This window comes from Melospiza georgiana, chromosome 4 (genome assembly GCF_028018845.1).
Source record: "Melospiza georgiana isolate bMelGeo1 chromosome 4, bMelGeo1.pri, whole genome shotgun sequence".
Lineage (NCBI taxonomy): Eukaryota > Metazoa > Chordata > Aves > Passeriformes > Passerellidae > Melospiza > Melospiza georgiana.
The window spans coordinates 11,331,600-11,352,914 of NC_080433.1; the positions used below are offsets into that span (position 1 = coordinate 11,331,600).

The 21,315-nt window shown below is 43.8% G+C and overlaps 1 protein-coding gene across 3 annotated transcripts in view; it reads right to left on the minus strand.

Annotated features, from left to right (window-relative positions):
- Positions 1 to 233: 233 nt before the first annotated feature.
- The window catches only part of ADIPOR2 (adiponectin receptor 2), a 44,389-nt gene continuing 23,307 nt past the window's right edge, over positions 234 to 21,315 (minus strand). For all 3 annotated transcript variants that reach the window (XM_058023092.1, XM_058023094.1, XM_058023095.1), the window contains 6 exons: positions 10,261 to 10,380; positions 8,299 to 8,470; positions 7,711 to 7,897; positions 6,470 to 6,657; positions 5,094 to 5,287; positions 234 to 2,954 (listed from right to left, as the gene is read on the minus strand). In XM_058023092.1, the coding sequence (XP_057879075.1) occupies positions 2,823 to 2,954; positions 5,094 to 5,287; positions 6,470 to 6,657; positions 7,711 to 7,897; positions 8,299 to 8,470; positions 10,261 to 10,380 (993 nt within the window). In that variant the 3' untranslated portion in view covers positions 234 to 2,822. The remainder of the gene's footprint in view (positions 2,955 to 5,093; positions 5,288 to 6,469; positions 6,658 to 7,710; positions 7,898 to 8,298; positions 8,471 to 10,260; positions 10,381 to 21,315) is intronic.

Here is a 21,315-nt window from a genome sequence, read left to right on the forward strand (position 1 = left end):
TGCCACCCCTAAGCCCTCACACCAGGAGGAGATGATCAATCCTTTACACACATACAGGATAGGAGGCATTTCCTCTACACCAGGAATTTAAGTCCAAGCCTCCTGAACTTCTTTTCTTAATCTCAACTCACCTTAAATTTTGTCCCCAGCCACCAAAGTCTCCAGCAATGCCCCCCCTCTTCCCCCCAGCCCTCGTGCCCACACAGTGCAGGAAGACCCAGACCAGACAATAATCAATTTGGTTCTTTTATTAGCAGAAGTTAAGAATACAGCAAGTAATAAGATCCCATCTTATATGGAACCATCACCAGAGTCCCCAGCCATCAAAACCCCAGAATGTGCTTCATTGCTTCCAACAGTAAGCAATTGTTAAAAAGAAATATACTGAACAAGGCCACTATTTAATGGGGAAGGAAAGAAGCTGTAGGTCCTAACTATTCTATGGCAATAACCTGCACACAGAGCAAGCAAGCCTCTGACTGCTGAGAGTAAGGCATTCAGGTGCCAACCTGGGAAGAGTTCTCAGCAAAAGCTACAGAAAAGTGCACAGCTAGGTTGTTTTTATTGGAACACACAAACTTCTTGAACAGAGAGACTGGGTTAAGAATAGCAGGTGGAGTACTGTGTTTTTGTAATAGTTCTGTGCTGTGTAGGACCAGGTTACAATCACCCTTGGAGGAGTGAACGTGGGATGATCCAGGATGGAGGCTGCTGCTGCTGCTGGTACTGTTCAGAGGTATCCCAAAGCACCTTCAGCCAGCTCTGATTGTGATATGTACCACCCCTGGCTCAGACACCAGCACACCTCCCCAGCCTGGCTGGGATGCCAGTGCTGTTAGCCCTTACATCCAAGGGAACACTGCCCTTTCCCTCATTTAAACACCACAGACCTGGGATAAACCACCTCCAGCCCCACAGGCACCCAGGGTCAGGATCCTGCTGAGAACACATCCCTCTGCACTTGCAGGCTGCTGCAGCCCCTCTCCTGCAGCTGACCTTGCTCTCAGAGCCTTCACTCCACTCCAGGGTGAAGCCTTAATGCCCACCCAGCTTTAGGAGGGCATTCTGCTCCTACCTGACTCCAAGAGACAAAGCAACTCCTCAAAACACACTGTGACATCCAGGGATGGGAAGATCTTTGCAATCCATCTCTTTCCCTTGAAAAATGAAAACTGAAACTTGAGGGAATCTAAAAAAAAAACCCAAACCCAACAACAACAACGAAAAACCACCCCACACAACAACCAACCACCCTTTACCTTCCTTCCCTGTGAAATACTGCATGGTATGAGCTGTTTAACTCATCTGTGAGAGAGGTAATTGCTCTGAATTTCCAGCTAAAGCCTCCAAGCAATACCTGTGCCATAACAAACAAAATGCTCAAGTTTCACCTTAGGACTCCAAAGATTCTCCTGCAGTCTGGCTTCTGACTGGGCTCCAAAGCTCAAGCTACATCAATTACACAGGAGAAGGGTACTTGCCTCCCCTTATATAGGAGGTGTGTCTGCACCACAGCAATCCAGCTGAACTCTCAGGTTTAGGCTTAAGAAATACCAGCAGTCCCATTGCTAAAGCACAGATGGAAAGCAGACCTAAGGACAAAATAAAAATATTAAAAAAAATAGGGATCTATTCCTCCTTAAAAGAAAAACCTGCAAACTGCCTTGGCATATGGAGCCTGACACACAGGATGGTAATGTGCCTGAGGTCTGCAGTGCCTGTTAACTCCCAGTCCTGGAGCACACAGCTTCCTCTTTCCAGTCCACCTTGACCCCACCTCTGTTTCCCCTCACATGCTCAACGATCTCCTGACAGGCCATGACCACCATCCCTCAGAGCAAACGAAGCAGGCTTGCAAATGGCAACCATCCTCTCCCTGGGGCCTCTGGCTTGGGCAGGCACTGATGGAGTTGGGCTGTTTGCCATTCCACATGCAGTTATCCCACCGTGCTCCAGCTCCTATGATGAGACCCAAACCAACCAAGTGTAGGATCCAGGATCCCAAACCTCGCCCTGCACACGGGCTGGGGCAGGGAGCAGATGCACCTTTCCAGGCACTGGAGCCATTCCATGTGCTCACACTGTGACCTGCACGACACCATGACTGACCCAGCCTTCACAACTCTCCTGTGCACGTCCTGAACCCGCTCCAGGTGCTGGCCAGGACCCCACATTGCCCAGGGCATGCTGGCCACTAGGAAAATCGACAGGGCCAGCGAGCTTCACTCCTGGGAATTTTACCTGGTCCTCCTGCAGTCGTTTATTTTGTGCAAAATTGAAACAGTGTGTGGTACTTGCATGTTGCATTCTTTACAAAAACCCTTTTCCCCCCACCCATTGTTTAAAACATTTATATAAATTTTATTTAAACAGAAAGTTAGAAATCTTATTTACATTTTGTTTGTCTCCCAAAAGAGCATCTAAAATCAACGCCCAAACCCTCCGAGAGGATATAAATTTAACCTTGACTTTTTTTTTTTCTTTTTTTTTAAAAAAAAGGAAACTGCTAAGCTATCCCTCCCCAGTTCTACAAATAAATATGGCATTGAACAGAAGCCGATTTGGAAAGGGTCCTCTGTAGCTCAATCTGTAGATCCCAAGAATAAATTAGGTTTGCAGAATTTCCTGGTCTTCAAATTGATTTATTCCATTGCTTGAGGTATAGAATTTTTATCTTGGTTAGTCAGAATCCCCATGAAGCTCCATGCCTCATCAGCTGAAACGTGGATTCTTCTTAGGTATTCCTGTAGCTAAGCCCGGTGCTCGGCCCGTGGTGCCGGCGGCTCTCCTGGTTGGTTGCGCCCCGGGGCTGCGGGCGGCTCCTACTGCATCCCCTCCTCCTCCGAGCAGCCCCCGCCGACCGTGAAGCGGAACTCCTGCAGGTTGGACACGCCGTGGAAGTGCACGAAGGCGCCAGCCACGACAAACACGTGGAACAGCTGGTGGGAGTGGAACTGCAGAGGGAAACAGCCGCGTTCAGCTGGGGCTCCACCCGGCCCCGGAGCCACGTTCAGCTGAGGCGCACAGGGACACCGGGCAGTGCCGGGAGCGCGCAGGGACACCGGGCAGTGCCGGGAGCGCGCAGGGACACCGGGCAGTGCCGGGAGCTCACAATGACACCGGGCAGTGCCGGGAGCTCACAGGGACACCGGGCAGTGCCGGGAGCGCGCAGGGACACCGGGCAGTGCCGGGAGCGCACAATGACACCGGGCAGTGCCGGGCGTGCACAGGGACACCGGGCAGTGCCGGGAGCTCACAATGACACCGGGCAGTGCCGGGAGCGCGCAGGGACACCGGGCAGTGCCGGGAGCGCGCAGGGACACCGGGCAGTGCCGGGAGCTCACAATGACACCGGGCAGTGCCGGGAGCGCGCAGGGACACCGGGCAGTGCCGGGAGCGCACAATGACACCGGGCAGTGCCGGGAGCTCACAATGACACCGGGCAGTGCCGGGCGTGCACAGGGACACCGGGCAGTGCCGGGAGCGCACAATGACACCGGGCAGTGCCGGGAGCTCACAATGACACCGGGCAGTGCCGGCAGCTCACAATGACACCGGGCAGTGCCGGGAGCGCGCAGCTCTCCAGGCTGTGTGCTAAACCCACCCCTCTGCTACCTTTAGCAAAATCATCCAATTCTCTGCACACACACACGCTCCCCCTGCACTTCAGAGTCATCTAAACCAGCTGGTCAAACAAAAAGCTTCTTTCCTTACATCTTCCTCAGGTATTTCTCCTCCGGTCTCTGTGATTCTTTCCCTCATATCAAGTTTCCCCCACCCACCTACTTGCTCACTCCACTATCCCTTCTTCTCCCTCTGCTATCTTCAGCAAAATAATCAAATTCTCTGCACACACACATCCCCCTTCACTTCAGAGTCATCTGAACCAAAAAACATGCTAAAGAGCTGCTCTAACTCATCTTTGCAAAGGGACAAGGAGAACTTCAGAACCTTAGGCAAAAGGCTTAAGCAGGATGCTTTCAAAATTAAGTTTCTCCACAAGACACACTGGTGGTTTATGGACAAAAATGGCCTCTCATACAGACAACAGGTACAAACTCTGCTCTGGTCACAGGTGTAAGTTTTACCAAGTGGATTCTGCATGCTGGTATTTTATTTCTCTACCACAGAGAAACAGATCAGACAAACGTGATATTGTATTAAAACCTAGAAACAACTGGATGTTCTGAATGAATGCCCAGGATGTCATTGACTGGAGTAGAGCAGAATGAAAACTGTGAGAGAGCTACATGGCAAAGCATGCCCTTGTCTGAGGGAAGCCATACCAGCATGGATAATGCTCCTGAAATATTCCTACAAATGTGTATTTTCAGGCTTCATGGGAAGCTTGGGAAAGAGCTGGTGGTACAACACTGCTTTTGGAGTTTGGCTCATTATAGTAACAAACCAACCAAGCAAACTGGTGCAGGTCTCATTCTCACTTCTAGGCTTCTTTGGGGATCTTAAACTATGCTAAGTGCAAGGACAGTGGCCTTCCAAAGATCTGCTTCCCCTCATCTCTACTCTTGCTCCACCCAGCTTCTCTCCTGACATCTTCCTCAGGTATTTCTCCTCCAGTCTCCATGATCTTTCCCTCATACCAAGTTTCCCCCACCCACTCACTTGTCACCCCACTATCCCTTCTGGGCCAAACCCTACCATCTCTGTCCAGCATTTTCACTGGCTGTACAAGATGAGGAGCCAGACATGGGGAAGATCCCAGAGAACACACTGAACATCAATGAAATGACCATGTACTGCTCTGCACAGAAGCAAGGTAAAGATGTGCCTTTGCAGGACCCTCAACACAAACACACACACAAATGTTTGCAGTTCCTTGCCCATCTGTTCAAGCAATCCAGGAATGTGCTGAGGGAAATCTGCACACCAGCAGCTACCTCAGACCAGCCAGGTTGTGCCAACTTGGGAAGAGAGGCATCAGCTAAGCCAGGCTCAGAGAGCCCAGAGTCATTTGGCCCCTCCCTGAAGACCTATTGCTTCTGGTGCAGTAAGAAAACATTGACACAACATCCTCCAGGCTCAGGGGGACCAGCTTCCAGCTTGGTCTCCTCAGCAGTGACTCACAGACTCACCCAGATGTCACACTTGCCAGGGAAGAATCTCTCCGGGATGCGGGCGGCATAGAGCGCAGCACCAGTGATGTACAGGCATGCCATGAGTGCCAGCCAGCCTATCTGCCCCATGGTGGCTGCTTTCAGGAGCCCCTCAGAGATGACAAAGTGCAGAGTGGGAATTACCCCACTAAGACCCAGACCTAGAAATACTCCTGGGAGGCAAAGAAAATGTGGGAGAGTCAGGTTTGAAGGCAAAGGGAGACAATGAAAACACAAAAGCTACAGGAGGAAAACTCAGCATTTGCCCAAGCAGCAGAGGGGTGACAGCTCTTGAAGCTGCAGGTCCCCAGAAGAGATTTATTGGAAAGGAAGCTAAAGAATGCACAACTTCCTTCATATACCAGAAGCTACTCAGTTACAGGTCCCAGCAGATGGCTGGAATATTTCATTTGCTGATTGTGCCTGCCAGCTCCAATGGAGGCCAGGCCAGTTCCTGCTCTCGGCCTGTAGAGGGAACCGAGACCACACAGACCGAGCCTCAATCACCACCACGCTCAAGAGCAAGACAAGGAGACACAACAAAGAGACTGTTTATCATATGCTGCACAAGTACTCCTACCAAACAGAAAAGCAGCAACTGTGCTCATCTGATCTGCCATACAAGAGAACACTGATTATTTGTTTAGATTTTAGCAGCAAGCACAGAAAACTCGTAAAACAGTGGGCATGTCCTGTACAGAGATTTTAAGTTTGGAAAGCTGACTGCTCTGAAGGTACCCAAACCTCTCCAGGAAATCTTAGATTTACTGTAGACAGCATGTGCAGGTTAAGAAACAAGAAATATTACTATTCAACCCAGCTGTGTGCACATTCCATAGCTGCCCCCTAAAGCTCTCTTTCTCCCTACCTCAAAATATGAACCCAAATCTGGTTTTGTTCTTTTGATGATGTTCTTTTGAAGAGAAAAACAGTCTTTATCTTAACTCTGTGTTTTATCCAGGCAAATCATTCACATGAATTCAATGATTTGCTAGTGTCTGAGTCTGGTGTTTAAAAAAAAGCACAAGCACAAGTACACACACACACACCAAGCAGTCAGTCATTTTTTGAGAACAAACCTGCTAGATGCAGCTAGAAATCCTTTGCACCACCTTTCCTACTGCATGTGTTACTGTCCATTTCAGCAATGCACTTCCAGGACTTGCACCAGCCCTTATCTGTGCATCCAGCTGGGTACAATAAATGCTGAAAGAAAACCCACCAAGCTCCCAATTTGAGAATATTAGGTCTATAAAATTAAACTCCCTCAAGTCTTCCCAAGGTGGTTTTTCCAGGTGGCAAGCAGGAAGCAGGAAAGACAGTCAAAAAGCAAAGCAGTTAATTTCAGGTCTTACCTGCCCTTACACCCCGGTATTCAGGGGTGGCAAACATGTCCCATTGTGAGACAATTATGGCTGCAATGCCCAGGACACAAATCACAATCAAGTAGATGAAGCAAGGCTGAGGGTTGCAGTAGAAGGAGTAGTACAGCCATGGTACAAAGCTGCCCATTATGAGGAGTGCAATGCCAGAATAATCCAGCCTAGAAGAAAACAAAAATCAGTGTCAAAAGAAGTGAGAACCTTTGGAAATCCTCACACCTACACACTCTTCTTTAGTAGAGCAACTGTCTACTTCTCACTGCAATTAAATTATTCTCACTGTTGCAGGTAAGGTCCTGACAGCAACTCTTCCACCTACAGCAATGGATTACCTGACAGCCAGGAAGGTCATTTTTGAGACAGACATCAGCAATGCCTTCAGCAGCCTTTAGACCAAAGCTTTGTGAGGAAAACTCACATTTTAGTTTCAGATGAGGAAAAAAGCACTGCAAGAGCCCTCAGAAGACAGGGCACACAGAATGTTCTGAGAACACAGCCAAGGCAAACACTTCAGTATCTGACAAGTAAGAGTTAAATGGGCATCAGCTTCAGTGACCACAGTGGAATAATGCTGCAATTTTTCAACCATGCTGGTTTTTTGTGCACCCATGTAAAAAAGGAAATCATAGCCACTGCTTTTTACCACACCCTGACAAAATACCCCTGCAAAAGGTGGAGGAGTTAATTTTTCAGTAGGGGACTTTAACTGCTGGGCTACTTTAGAGGTGGTCTTGCAGACTACAGAATCCTGGTTGAGTAGTTTTAGGAAATATCAGATATTCAGCAGCCAGCCAAAAAAAGAACATGCACTAAAACCAAGAGAGCAAGACATCTTGATACACACTGTGGAACTGTCTTACATAAGTTTCAGGTTCAAAGTCAGAACAGCTGAAATGACAAGAAGTAACGGTTGCACTAAAAATTCAAAGTCCTGCAACTAAGCTCAAGGCATATTACTCACAGCAGCAAGATGCAAGCACATGCCTGCCAAACAGCAGAAAATGATGGAGTTTTAAGACTCAAATGACAGCACAAAAACTCATGTTGAAACAAACTATAATTAGAAGAAGCTGCATTAAATCTCAGCTCAACTCTGTTCCAAAGTACATGCAGTCATGAAATGAACAACTCCCACACTGGGGCTCCAGGCACAAATCCCAGCCCTGTTTTCCCACCTGTTTCCTATTTGGCCTGCCCTGTTCTGAGGCACTTACTTGGAGAAGAGCCGGGAAACACCTTCTGAGTGGCAATAAACTGTGTGGAAGAGCCATGAGAAGGAGAGGCAGAGGATGGCTCCCAAGAAGAACAAGCCCACGACCACCTTCTCCTGCACAGGTGCTACGAAGGACATGTTTGGCCGGAACATGTAGAAGATTCCCAGACAAAGGAAGAACACACATCCTGGAAAGCAGCAAGGCACAGAGGTGTCAAGCTCATGCATACTGAGAGCTCTTCTTTCTACAAACATCATCTCTTCCCTTCAAGGCTCTTACAACTCAGAGAAACTGCAACTTAAACATGTTCCTGTGGCCATCCCAATTAACACCTACACATTTGGGAAAAGAAGGATCTAACAGTAATTTATTGATTAGGAAATGTTTAATGCATTTGTTTGTATAGTATGCCATAATTAAGCAAGTCCAATCTAATTCTGATGGGATAAAATTAGGAGAGGGATACCAAGTTGCTAATTTAACAGGTTACTAGTGCAATGATAATGCTGACAACCCCACAGACCTTTCTGTCTTGCTCTCTTTTCTTTGAGAGCGACAAACCCATTGGATGAGATTTAGGATGAGTACCTAGGAGATGAGTCCAGATGTTGCCAGTCTCTGTGTGTATTCTGAAGATGCTCTTGAAGCAGGCCCGGAAGGAAGGCATGGGTGGTCTGTGGCCATGCAGCAGGTAGTCATTGTCCTTCAGCCAGTCGGGCAGCACATCGTGGGGAATCACTCTCCATCTGCCCTCCCACACCTGGGGGATACAAGAGTTCAGTGAAATGCAGGCACTGGAGCTCCTTCAGTGCATGGAAACAGTCAGAAAACACATATTGGTACAAGTGCTGGAGTTAACCTGTACAGTAAACAGAGGGGAGTTGATGGAACATCTCTGGGGAAAAGGTTTTACACATGCTAAAGTCACTGTTTCCAGTTCAAAACTGCAGCACTATGAACTGCACCAGCACAGAAAGAAATACTTCAGCATTCCACTGGACAGGAAGGCTATTGGGTGTTTTTACTGCTGGTGAAGAGAAAACATTAAATTCACTTCCATGTTCTGTTTTTCTACAGGCCACCTTCTCCATTTAATTGAAGAAGCCTACACCCAGTTCTCTCCAATAAATAAATAAGCCTGTTCCTCCACCATGAGCCAACCTGACTGTGTACCTGCCAGCATTTGGGGAAGGCTAGCAGAAGAAGCTACCATAACAGGGGCCAGAAAATGTGAAATGGTGAGAGGCCAGCAAGAAGAGTCCAACCCCCTTATTCAGACTGGGAAAGAAACGCTCCCAAGCTCACAAACAGTGACAGAGCACTTTAGGCAACAGACTCATGACTCTCAATTCCATGGGATTTCTTCTTTAAAGTGAGGGGGGGTTTGTGCACAGAGCTATTCTTGCAGCTGGCTCCACAGGAAATAAGTGTGCACAGATGTTCCAGCACTGCTGCAGTAACACAAGACACATGGAGGCTTCAGAGGGGCAGGGGGAGCAGGAGCTGCTTTATGTACCGGGGCTGCTTCTGCAGGCTGCTGGGGGCTTGATGGCTGGCTAGAGTTACAGGAGCAAGGCTGAAGGTTCCTGAAACACTGAGGTTAAAAAGCTACATTCTTATTTCAGTTTCAACAATAAGAGCTCAGAGTTTTTAAATCAATTCTCCACACTCGTGCATGGAAGCAAAACAAAGAAATTCAGAAGAAGCAGCCCAGTTAAAGACTGGGTTCTTAAATACATTCAACAAGGAAATAACTGGTTTAGTTCATGAGCAAAAAATGTGATTTGAGGTAGAAACAGAAGGAGGGAATTCATTTTACACAATCCAGCCTACGAAATACTTTAAAGAGGCAAAGATGCATAGTAAAAAAAAAAAAAAAAAAAAAAAAATCAAGCAAAAAATCAAAATGATCCATACACAAAAGACCACCAAGTCACCAGGGTCCCTCTGTAAAAATATCAAAAATAGCTCATAAAACCAGCAGGAACCAGTGTATAAAGGGGGAGCATTCCTTTCAGAGAGAAAGGAGGGCCAGAGACTGACACAGGCCAGTGGCTCTAAAAAGTAGCAAAAATTGAGCCAAGGTCAACAATTACAAAATCTACAATGGATTTACTTATGTATGGTTTCAATAAAGCATTGTTTTCAAGTCAGGGACAAAGCTTATTTTATAATAGATGCAAGTGATGCTGGGAAAGCAAAATATTTGCCAATCTGAAGAAATTAGGTCAAATGACCTTGCAAGTCAAAGTGCCCCAAAGCAGAAGGCTTTTGTTCTGCTTTGCACTCACAGGTGTTTCTCAAGGGACACACCTGAGTTGCATGATCAGCTCTGGAGTGTCAGTTGTAAATCCTTATTGTTCCAAGCTCTACAATTTAATCCTGTATGACAGACAGATGCTGAGGAAGCACAGTATTGGTAATTAGAACAAGAGATGCCCATTTGGGGACAGTGAGAACCTCCTCTCCCTCACATGAGCAGTGCAGACTGCTGCCCACTGGGGCTGCCTAAAAAAGGAAATTACTTCAGCAGTTTCCACATGCCCTTACCTTACACACAAATTCTTCCATTCTCTCCATAGCATGGTGGGCTTGCAGAAGTGGTGACATTCCCATAAACCCTTCATCTTCTTGAGGTGGCTCATCATTGTGTTTATTATCATCAGAAGACTGGAGGGGGAAAAAAAACAGAGAAAACACTTTGTAGAAAGATGAACAGAGGAAGGTGATGCTGTTTTCCACACAGAGCTATGATTTGAGCTCTTGGCAAATAAAGAAGTCTCTCCTTGTGCAGCACTGAGAAAAGAATTCAGAAGAACAAGCAAAAAAATTATTACATTCTTAGGTATGTGAGAAGAACTCACATGTCTAATGCATTGTGCATATGTTTCCAGCAGGTTTGGGAGCCAGCAGTGCTCCTCCAAGTCATGCTTCATTAAATCCCAGATATGGAGTCTGAGGCTTGCAGCCTCCCCACCTCCAGGGAAGGATTACTCCTATTTTATGTTTCAATGTCACTGTGCCAGTGTTAATGCCTCCATAATGGATCTGGCATTTCAGGGTAATAAAAGGTAAGTCAGGGAGAGGAATCCATTTACCTTGTTAGAAATGTTTCACCTCAATTTGCACTCCAAATCTGAAAATCTATTCTGTTTAACTGATACTTCTGTTCAGCTTGTAATCCAGCACTGGAATTTACTCATTCATTTGATTTTTCAAGGTATTTCAGAAACTACTATGAAACTTCTGCCAGTTAGACAAAGGCAAGTTATCAAAGAAAAGCAGTAACAGGCCTGGATCAGAGTTTTAAGCCAAATTCAAATAAAGAGAAACATCCATATCCTCAGGGTGTGCCAAGAGAATTCTGAAAAGGAAAACTAAAATAATCCACTGAGCTGGGATATCAGGCTGGTGCACATCATTAATAACTTTACAGGAACAGTGTGGTACTTCTCTGCTCTAGCATGACTTATCACATCATCTGCATATTTTGATACTCTCCAGCTTCCCATGGAGGAGAAAAGCAGGGGGCCATGGAAGTTCTGCATTCCTGTTTGCTCCCTACAATGCTCATGGCCCATCAAAGACTCTATTCAACATTTCAACTTCCAATGTAAACAAACTGGAGGAAGCTAGGAGGGAGAGAAGGAGCTTTTTGCACCCTCCAGACTTAATGCAAAAGCTGCCACACACCCCTGGCCATGCCAAGAAAGCTCCACAGCCAGCACAGAGGGAGGCTGGCCTCCTCCAGACTTCCCAGAACACTTTTCCCCTCCTGTTCCCATACCATGGCTAACAACTTTAAAATCAAGGTGATGTATCAATAATACCATCCAAAGTGACTGAGAATACCGTATATAACCTCACTTACTTTATCTACAAATTATGATCAGTAATGTTCAGATTAATGCCCTGAACTTTCAGGCCAGGGATGGGAGCTGGCTGTGCCTCTGTCCCACATTACAGCTCTCTCCCTGGTGTCAAGCCTTAGTAACTGTTTCTGTCAGGTTAACTCAATAAGCTGCTTAAAATTCTCAGTTTTGAATAAATAAAAGGAGGCTTCTTCCAGCCTACAGTGAGCTATGCAGAGCCTTCAATACTTTTGGGAGTTTTGACAGAGAAATGACATGTTCATACCTGTTTTGTGCCCAAGCCTTGCAGTAGTCACTGAAGCTTCATCTTTCAAAGAGGCCCCATCCCAGTTCCTGAGCCAATTTTGCTTACCCAGAATGCAATTTCTGGTGTGCAATACACACTGCACATCCTTCAATTTTTATGTATGACCTCACATTTGTCCACACTAGGAAAACTTAATTACCTAAACAAACAAGCCATGTACCTTGTACCATCTAATCACCTTCATTTATGATTCCAGTTAACAATTCCTCTGAACAATCTCTTGTATTTTACAGCAATGATTGATATATTGACCAGCTCTAAGCAGATTCTCCAGCAGAAAAAGACATTATTAAATACACTCACTCTGCCTAGGTTAGCCCATTAGTCCTATTCAGAAAGGCACCAGGTAACAGAAAGATGCAAATAGCTTTAGTATCCTTCTAAAATAGGCACAATTCCTGCTAGGCACAGGAATAAAAAGCAAATTTGGTTTCATTCTGACTCAACAACATTCACTGACATTGCTGCCCCACGCTGTCAATTCCACTGGCTGTTTCTACTAATGGAGCTCTCTAGGATTCTGGGTTTTCAATATCATAAATAATTAACTCAAGGTCACAGAAACACAGAATGGGTTGGGTCAGAAGGCAGCTGTAAAGATCAGCCAGACTAAGTGCCCTGCCATGGAGGTCTGGAGGAAATGCTCATGATATCTGCACAGTTTAGAAACCAAAGAAACCTTATGGAAAAGCAAGGCTGGCACTCCAGTCCCAGTGCCTTTGAGAGAAGCAGCACTGCTGTGCCTTTTAGCTACTCCAGAATTCCCTCCCCAGCAGCACACAATAACCAGCTCAAATGGGGGGACAAGTCAGCAACCCTCCATTTACACAACTGGGTGGACTGAAGGAAAAAAGGTCCCTGACAGAATCAAAGCCTGCATTCATTGCAGTCTGCCCAGTGACTCAAAGCCAAAAAATGTTCATTTCCCCCTCTGCACACACTCCCATTTCTAGAATGATGGGAAGGCTTAAATTTGAACAGACTGGAAAGCTTGAAGAGCACAGCTATTTCTAAGCTAGTCCAAAATCTTTGCATTTTGGCCATGTGCCTACAAACAAATCATTACTGAGCTTCTTTTGGTGATAAAAGGAATTCATACCATATACACAGTCCAGATTACTGCCAAAAAATGGAATTGATTTTACTATCTCCTTCCTGCCATTAAACTTCACAATTAGCATTCAAGGGGAAAAAACCTAAAGCTCAGCTCTTAGTCCTTTTCTTGCTAAGGAGGCAAAAGGAGGCCTGTTCTGAACAGCCATCCTCCCTGGACTCCTCCTGCAGTGTCTCACTGGGAAGAACAGTAAACTGTGCTTGTTTAAGGTCAGAAATCTACACTGGAGGGCAACACCAAAACCAGTTTTGACTTGGATATCTGAAGGAATCCATTGACCTTCAGTTCTTCAATGACTGAAAGGAAAGAATCCCACTCTTCTGCTCAGAAAGCATATTGTAATATTTCCACTGTGACAACTTCCTTCATACCTCAGGACTCATTATTTTCTCCTCTTCAGCAGACTGTATCAGAAATTCATGAGTAATTCTAGACCATAACAACATAAGCAAGCACGTTCTAGTAGGACACATTTTCAACTATTTCTAAGTCCTGCCCACAGAATCACATTTTGAAATGGGAAACATATTGAGTAAATAATATCACTTGCCTAAAACTGTGGAAGAAATGAGAGCCCAGAAGAAAAGTCTGATAATCCCATTTTCAATGAGCTATGGTATATCCTGAATTAAGTGCTTCAAGAATAACTTTTGCCTTTGTAGTTTCTAGGCCATAGGCCAAAGGGATTTTCACTCAGTTGATGTTTCAGATGTTCTTTTACATCATCTAATTTACTCAACCTCTTTTAAAGCATCTCAGATTTGTCTAAACAATTCTGTGAAGTCTTCAGAGCATTTTAGAGTATCTTTAAATAAACCCTCTGGTTTGTAACAAGCAAACTTGTTACAATCAGCAGCTGTCACTCTTCTGCTGAACACATGCAGCAATGTTTACAATCAGACTTTCACAAAAATCAAAAATCATGGCTTCTGGATATATACACTCTAAAAGGTCTGGACATTTAACTCTATGGAAATGCCAAGCAATTGTTCCAATTTTAATTCTACTCCTTTTGCAAATTCACAAAGTGCTAAAGCTACTAAAAACCAGTACAGGTACATATGAGAGGGAAATTATCCAACAGATGTATAAACACAATCTGAGTTTAGTAACAGTACCAGAGAATAAAATCCATCTGAAGGACAAGTGAAAATATCCAGAGGAATCAGCTTTACTGGTTTATCAATATTCAGTTAATTTTGTTAAGTGTTACAGCTTCTTTTGTGATAACAGTGACAGACAAGAATGTAAATGAAAAGGTAGAAATCAGACTAAATTATATCACTTTGTATGGAGAACCAGGCAATGCACTTCCAGGGACAGATCATCACCTAAACAAGAATTCCAGAGCATATTTTGGTAGGGATCAAAAAGGTTTAATAGCAAACCCAAGGCTTAGAGAACCAGAGCAAACAAAGAGCAAGAAACCCAAGAGCTCAATTGCACAGTGCTGATCATTAAGTCAGTTTAACAGTAAAATCTCACTTTTATAGCAATAGCAGAAAAGGTAAAAAAAGTTTACATTTAGTACAAGCATTTCTCTTCTGAATGCAGTCCAAAAATGTCAGATCACATAGCCAAAGATCCTGTTACAGAGAAAAGTGCAGTAAAACCTGCTCTAGTAAATGCAACATACTTCTCTTGTCTCCTACAACAGCTTCTCCTCCTCACACAGACTGACAGTTTCTATACTATCACTCTCAAATTTGCTAACAGACATGCTGGCTAATAAAGTCCTTACTAGGGAAAAGCCTGTCAGAAGTCAAGTCATAATTGCAGAAAAATATTCCAGAAACATTTTTCCCACTTTGGACTAAGCTATGTTCAATGGACTTCAAGCAAAGTGTATTTTCTTAAGGTTTTTAGTTTCTTGATGTCAGTTTAAAGATTTCTAGAAAGCTTCAGAGTTTGCACTTGACTGCTCCTTGCACAGGTGACAAGTTCTGGTTCATCACTTCAGAAAGTGCTGTCAATGTTGTCATTTGAGTGTGCAAACTAAAAGACAACTGAAATATGAATGAGGCCACCTTTTACCCTAAAAAGTGGTGACCGTGTCCCTCAGCCCCATGTGGCCAACACCCATCCTGTCTCCCAGCAGCTCCCCCAGTTCCTGTACTGGGCTCTGTGTTCCATGGTCTGGAATGTCCCTTTGGCCAGTCCCTCCCAGCCTCCTGTGCCTCCCCTCACTGGCACAGCATGAGACACTGCAAAGTCCTTGATTTAGGGCTAGCACTGCTGAGCAGCAACCAAAACATCAGGGTCTTATCAATGTTACCCTCACCCTAAATCCAAACTACAGAATTGTACCAGCTAGAAGGCAGAAAATGAGCTATCCCAGTCGAAACCAGGACAACCAGCAATGCAATAAAACTCTCCTAGGCCCCACAAAGGGCACAGGTTTTGTGCATTAGAGTTTCTTTCCAGACAGAGTCATTACTCAGTTACCCAGGAGCCCAACTGACCATGCACACACCTATGTAGTATTAAGCTCTGCAGTTAATGAACTCCCATGGCTCAAAGTTCAGCTGTCTGTGATGCCAACTCACCAGCAAGATGTCACCAGTGCCCTAAACCTATCACCACAGGGATTTTCAAAGCATGATGCAGTCTGAATTTGTTCTAATATTCTTGCTTCCTTCAGCTGTTGACAGACACTCCCCCACTGCCTTCTTGATCAGTGCCCTGGCAAAACTCTGTGCCTTGGTAGGGACACAGGCAAGACAGCTCAGAAAAACCAAATGTCTTGATTAACACTGAGTCATGGCATGTTATGTGACACAGTACTTATACATTATTTTCTTCTTAAAACTCAAGTTACAAAACATATGTTGCTGCATTTACAATACCACTGTTATCCCCCACATTAAACTGAAGTCACAAAGTCTAGACATGACTCTGAGTTTTTGCTCTTGTTTATCTTGATCTCATCAGATGAATTATTAATAGTGCTTAACATGACATTCAAATCATTTTATGTTCCTTGGGGCAGCGTGCCAGATTCAGTAACTTGAGAGCTTTCAGCATAATGGCCAAAACACGTTCAAGGCTATAATATAAAAATGTTATTTTTCTAATGGCAGTTCTGTAACATCCCTTTCAGCTGGCCAGATTGCTTTTTTTCAGCAGCAACTCCTCTGTGCCCATTCTATCAACTGACCTTTTATCAACCAGCCTTTTGTAAGGGGGAAGCAGCAATAAGTGCAGGCTGCCATGCCATTTCTCCTAAAAGCCTGTTGCACATTTTTCAGAATTTCATCAACTTCTATTCTTTGAATTGGAGAAATAAACTGGAAGCAAACAGCATCATAAAACTTTCCCTGACTTTCCCTAGCTTCTGCACATCCCAAGTTATTTTAAAACAACAGCTCTGCCCTTTAGAATTCACATTCTCCCAGACAAGCTTGTAAACACAGCCACACCAGTTTCCAAAAGGAAACCCCTGAGCAGGGTGTGCAAAGCTGCCTTTACTGTCACTGGACCAAAAAAAAGTCTTTCATTAGCACAGTGCCAAAACCCCTTTAGGCCCATTGGTCAAAATGTCAAGCACTTGGAGGTTCCTGGAGTTCAGTGTTTTTCTTTTGTAGGTCACCTTCTTATAAAAGATACAGTCCATTTAATACAGCACTTGAAAACAGCTTTACACAACTGGTCATGGGTGACTGCTGCCTGGCACTCATTAAAAACAAGCACTAACATTCAAAACTCATTTAGCAAATAGTCCTAGGACAAAGTCACTTTTTGTAGCATTGCTAGAACACTCTGATTAAACTAGCTCCCTTCTTAAATATCTTCAGATGAAAAGGGTCTGTTGAATCTTTGAGCTCATTTTCTGATTTTATACTGATTTTCTGTCAAAGCCCAGTATCTGACAAGGGCCAGGGTCTCAATGCCAACATGTGCTCAGCAGTAGTTTGGGGCAGGGCCTGTAGAAATTGTTTCTACTGCAGAGGAGTCTCATGTGCCATTTTCTGCTCCTCTGCCATTGTTAATCCTGATAAGAGAAAAAGAAAACAAGCATGCTGGGCTTATGGAAAAAGAAATGCTGTGTTACAAAAATAAACAAAGAGAGATTGAAAGTGCACTGCTGAACTTAACATAACAGCAGAGTCTATCAATCTGAAACAGTTGGAGGAAGATGCAAGTTAACCCAGCAGTACAACACTATTTTTTTCTCTTATATCACTGTAAAAGGTTGACACACCCCCCCACTGCTGCCCAAATCAGGCAGATAGGATCTGCAGGAGAACAAAGGCAAAACCCATGGAACCTAACCCCTGTGCAGGGAAACTGTTGTGCCAGTGAATTATAAACAGAACTACTCCCTCCCTCTCCTAGTTTCAACACCCAGCACAGCAAGCAATGGTTACAGAACCTGCTGACAGGCAGCAAACCCTGAGCAGCACCACCTGCCCTCCCCAGGAACAGAAACAGGAACAGGACACACTGAATCCAGCTGCAACTCCACAACCATCACCCAGGACAGATTCCCTGGTGCTCAGAGAGAGTTTTCTGGGAGACAGAGCAGGCATGGAGAGTGGCCATTTCCTGCATGTTCCCAGCCTCCTGGGCACTGCCCATGCATGGCTGACTGATCACCAGTTTGCCTTTTCTGCAGAATTTCAAGCTCTGACAGTCTGTTCATAACCCAGGCACATCAATGAGTGAGGGAGGCACCAGTGGGGCCTGGAAACAATCTCCATAAACGTGGCCCATTGCCTTCATACTGTCTAAGTGGGAATACTTGGAGATATTCTGCCCTCTCTATTCAAAAATGCTTTTCTGTAGAAAAAAAAATTACTATATTCAAGCACTTACTTCAGTGACTAGCAGTATGAGTAAAATTCATATTACTTCCAGTTCTTAGAACAGCAAGTGAAGGAGAAATGCAGATGGTAAGATCTTTTGATCTGAAGCAAAATGTCAACTCACATGCTTTCAAAGAATTAACATTTCTTCCCAAGAGTTGCAAAAATGAAGGAATGGAAGAGGTGATAAAGAAATCCACAGAACAACAACATTTGAACACAATCAGCTTTAAAAGAAAAGGAAATGTGCTTTGGTAGGAAGTCAAAACTTGATTTACCAGGCCTCTTCCATTCACACAAAACCTGCAATGCAATGGAGGAAGAAGGCAAATGCAGAAGCAAAAGCCAAGATTTCAATCATAACCCCAAAGAACCAATAGAAAAATGCCAGACTGAAAAGAAAGCTAAATTGGTTGAAACTTGCAAGTAGATTTGCAAAGGATGAAATTTCACCCAATCAGAATTTACAAATATTTCCCCCCAGAAAAACTACTCTTAAGACTCAAATGTCTCTCTTTGACCTTCAAGACTTCACCTGTCTTTTTCACTCAGCTGGCATGCACCAGGAGTCAAGTAAACAATTCCATTTATTCACATCCATCCTTCTGCAAAACCAAAAGTCTGTCTGTAGTCTGCTCTTGTAGATAATATGTAAACACTTCTGTAACAGAATATGCTTTAAGTTTTATGATTCAAGTTAAAAGCCTTGAGTCATTTGCTCACCCTAAATTACTCTAAAATTCTCTTTTGTACCTGAAATTCTGTTACATCCTTCTGCCTTCCTCCTTCAAGTCACTTTGGTATTTATGCTCTAGAAAGATTCCTGTAAGTACATGGAAATATCATGAAATTTGTAAGAGGTCAACCAAGTTCTCCCTTCAGAGCCCACACTCCCTGAAAAGCAATCCAGAGGAGTATTTACCCAAATTCTTTCTGCCCATTCAGACAACTTGAGGGCTATACAAAGCTGCCCCCAGAACCTTACTGTAAGTTATCAAACACTTCAAAGCAACAGCTCTCCACCTTATGGGCACATTTTGCTGCCTCACAGGACAAGAGCACAACAGCTCAACTTCAGGGAAGATGAAAGGAATCATCATCCAGGCACGGGCAAAACCCATGATTGGAACAAAGGCAAAGAAAATGGTTCTGTTGTTTACCTCCTGTCACTGGCAGGTTAAAGTACAAAGGGAAAGAGTCAAGCACAGGGTTCCAGGGCTGCACAAAGAGCACATTCAGCACATGGTAAGAAGTCACATGCGTTTGATTGTGTCAGCTTAACAAAGTCACAGCAGGAGGGATTTCTTTAGGAACTATCACTGCTGGAATTACAAAGGCAGTTAAGACACAGAAACTCTGGGACTGGAGAAAGGATGCTGTCCCAAAGACAAGGCAATCCAGGATGCTACAGGAGGGAAACACCTGATGAAAAATGCTTTATCAGCATGTACTGTAAACCAGATAAAGGAAAATAAGTTTAAACTGCTGAAGGAATGAGAAGAATTATGCAGCTTTTGCTTGATGCTTTTCTCATCATCAAGTGCATATCATGCAGATAAAGGGTTACTGTTGGTCCAAGTCACAGAAGGCTCACCACTCACCTGCCACCACACTAATTTCACATTTAAAGACAGCAAGATGTGTATCTAGTCCTTGAAATTGGTACTGGGAAGAGGGGATAAGCTATGGACATATCTGCACTCCAGGAGAGAACAGAGAGTTATGGAACAAAATAGAGACTGAGAGGTTCAGGTATAAAAAGGATATTGATGTTATATGATTTGTATCTTCTCATAGGAACTGTTATAAAATTGGCAGATTAACAGCACAGGCAGAAGGGTGCAGCTGTGTTATTGTTATTTAGAATAAGCATGGTCTATGCTTTTGGCTAGCAATTCTTTGCTACATGTATCTACTGAATGCCACAATTTACAGAAAGTAGGATCTTATATTTCTAGTTCACAGCTATGCAACCTCCCAGGTAGGTGCCAGGGTCAACAGCCTCAGAAAAGAAACCTTTTAGGAGTAAATGTTATTTCTTAATATCACCTTCATTTTCTTAGCAAAAAAAAAAAAAAAAAAGCTTTATTATGAGGACCAATATTTTGGTCCATCAAATTATAAGTACATAGTATACAATGCAAGCTGTGAGGAAGATTGAAATTAATTCTGAACAACATAATGACATGCTTCCATGCCTTCCTCCTTACAAAAGACTATTAAAATAATTCATCAAAAATTCATCAACTACTACCTCTTAAGAGCTACTTCTACAAGTGGAGCAGGAAGTGGATATACAAGTAGGGAAAGGAATCTTGTATAGGAGAGTTTGGAGAAGATTTTATATGAGAGCTGCAATGATATAAGCACAGTAATAGGAGGCACTGGGAAAATAAACAATGTCATATTATCACAGGATAAAAATACACATCTTTTTACACTAATACATCAAGTCCTAAGCCCAGTACATTTCAGAACACATATTTACTATGATAAAAGCTTTTCCTCAGTAGAAGCATTTAGAGGAATATTAAATGACAACAGCCCTCACTGCCTTCCCTCATCCAACAGGAATTGCTGCCCTCAGCTCCATCGTGGCTGATTCAGAGTGGGCACTACCTGAGACCTTTATAAGGCTGTGTTTAGCTTGATTGCCACCTGGTCAAGAACAAAATCCTTATATTACTGTTATCTGAACATGAATCTCTTCCAGACCAGAGGAAAATGCGGCTTTTGAACGAGAAGTCAGGCTAATGAACAAATACACGTTGCTCTGCCGAGACAGATGCACAGAGCCAGAATGCACAGCAGAGCAAAGAGGGAATCCAAGCTGACATTTGAGCAACAGCTGTGCTGAGGCTTACACAAGGCAGAGGAAGATGTATAGCATAATGTTTTTTCCAGATTATCTGGAACACTGCAGAATATCACATAATAAAGGCCATTTGGCAAGCCAATATTGGCACTTTTGACAGCAAAGTGTTTTGGGATGATCCATTAGAAGCATCAATTATTTAGCCTTTTAAGACAAAAACAATTTAAAGGCATCATACTAACAAACCCAAGAAATCACTGAGGACCAGCATAAAAGGATGAAAAAAAATTTTAAAAAGCACAAGGCCATATATGGCAGAGAAAGTGATGCAGATTAAGATGTAACAGCAAGACCCAAATGGCAAAAACAAATTTCAGTGACAGCACTTCAGGAGACCAGGAAAGAGAAATCAAACATGAGAAAGCCAAACATTTGTAGTGAGCCAAAATGAAAAAAAACACAAACATTTGTTGTAGGGATGAAAGCAAAAAAATCAAAAAGACAACATGTGCTACGAATGCCTGAAAGAGAGAATGAAAGTATTTCAACTGTTTCATTGCCAAAATGTTAGAATTAAACACTGATTCAGCCAGATAATTTCTGTTTAGCTAAGCAATGTACAGAAAGAACTAAAGCACATTATCAATTATGGACTTTTACCTTGGGCATTCCATCCACTGGTAACTCTGATT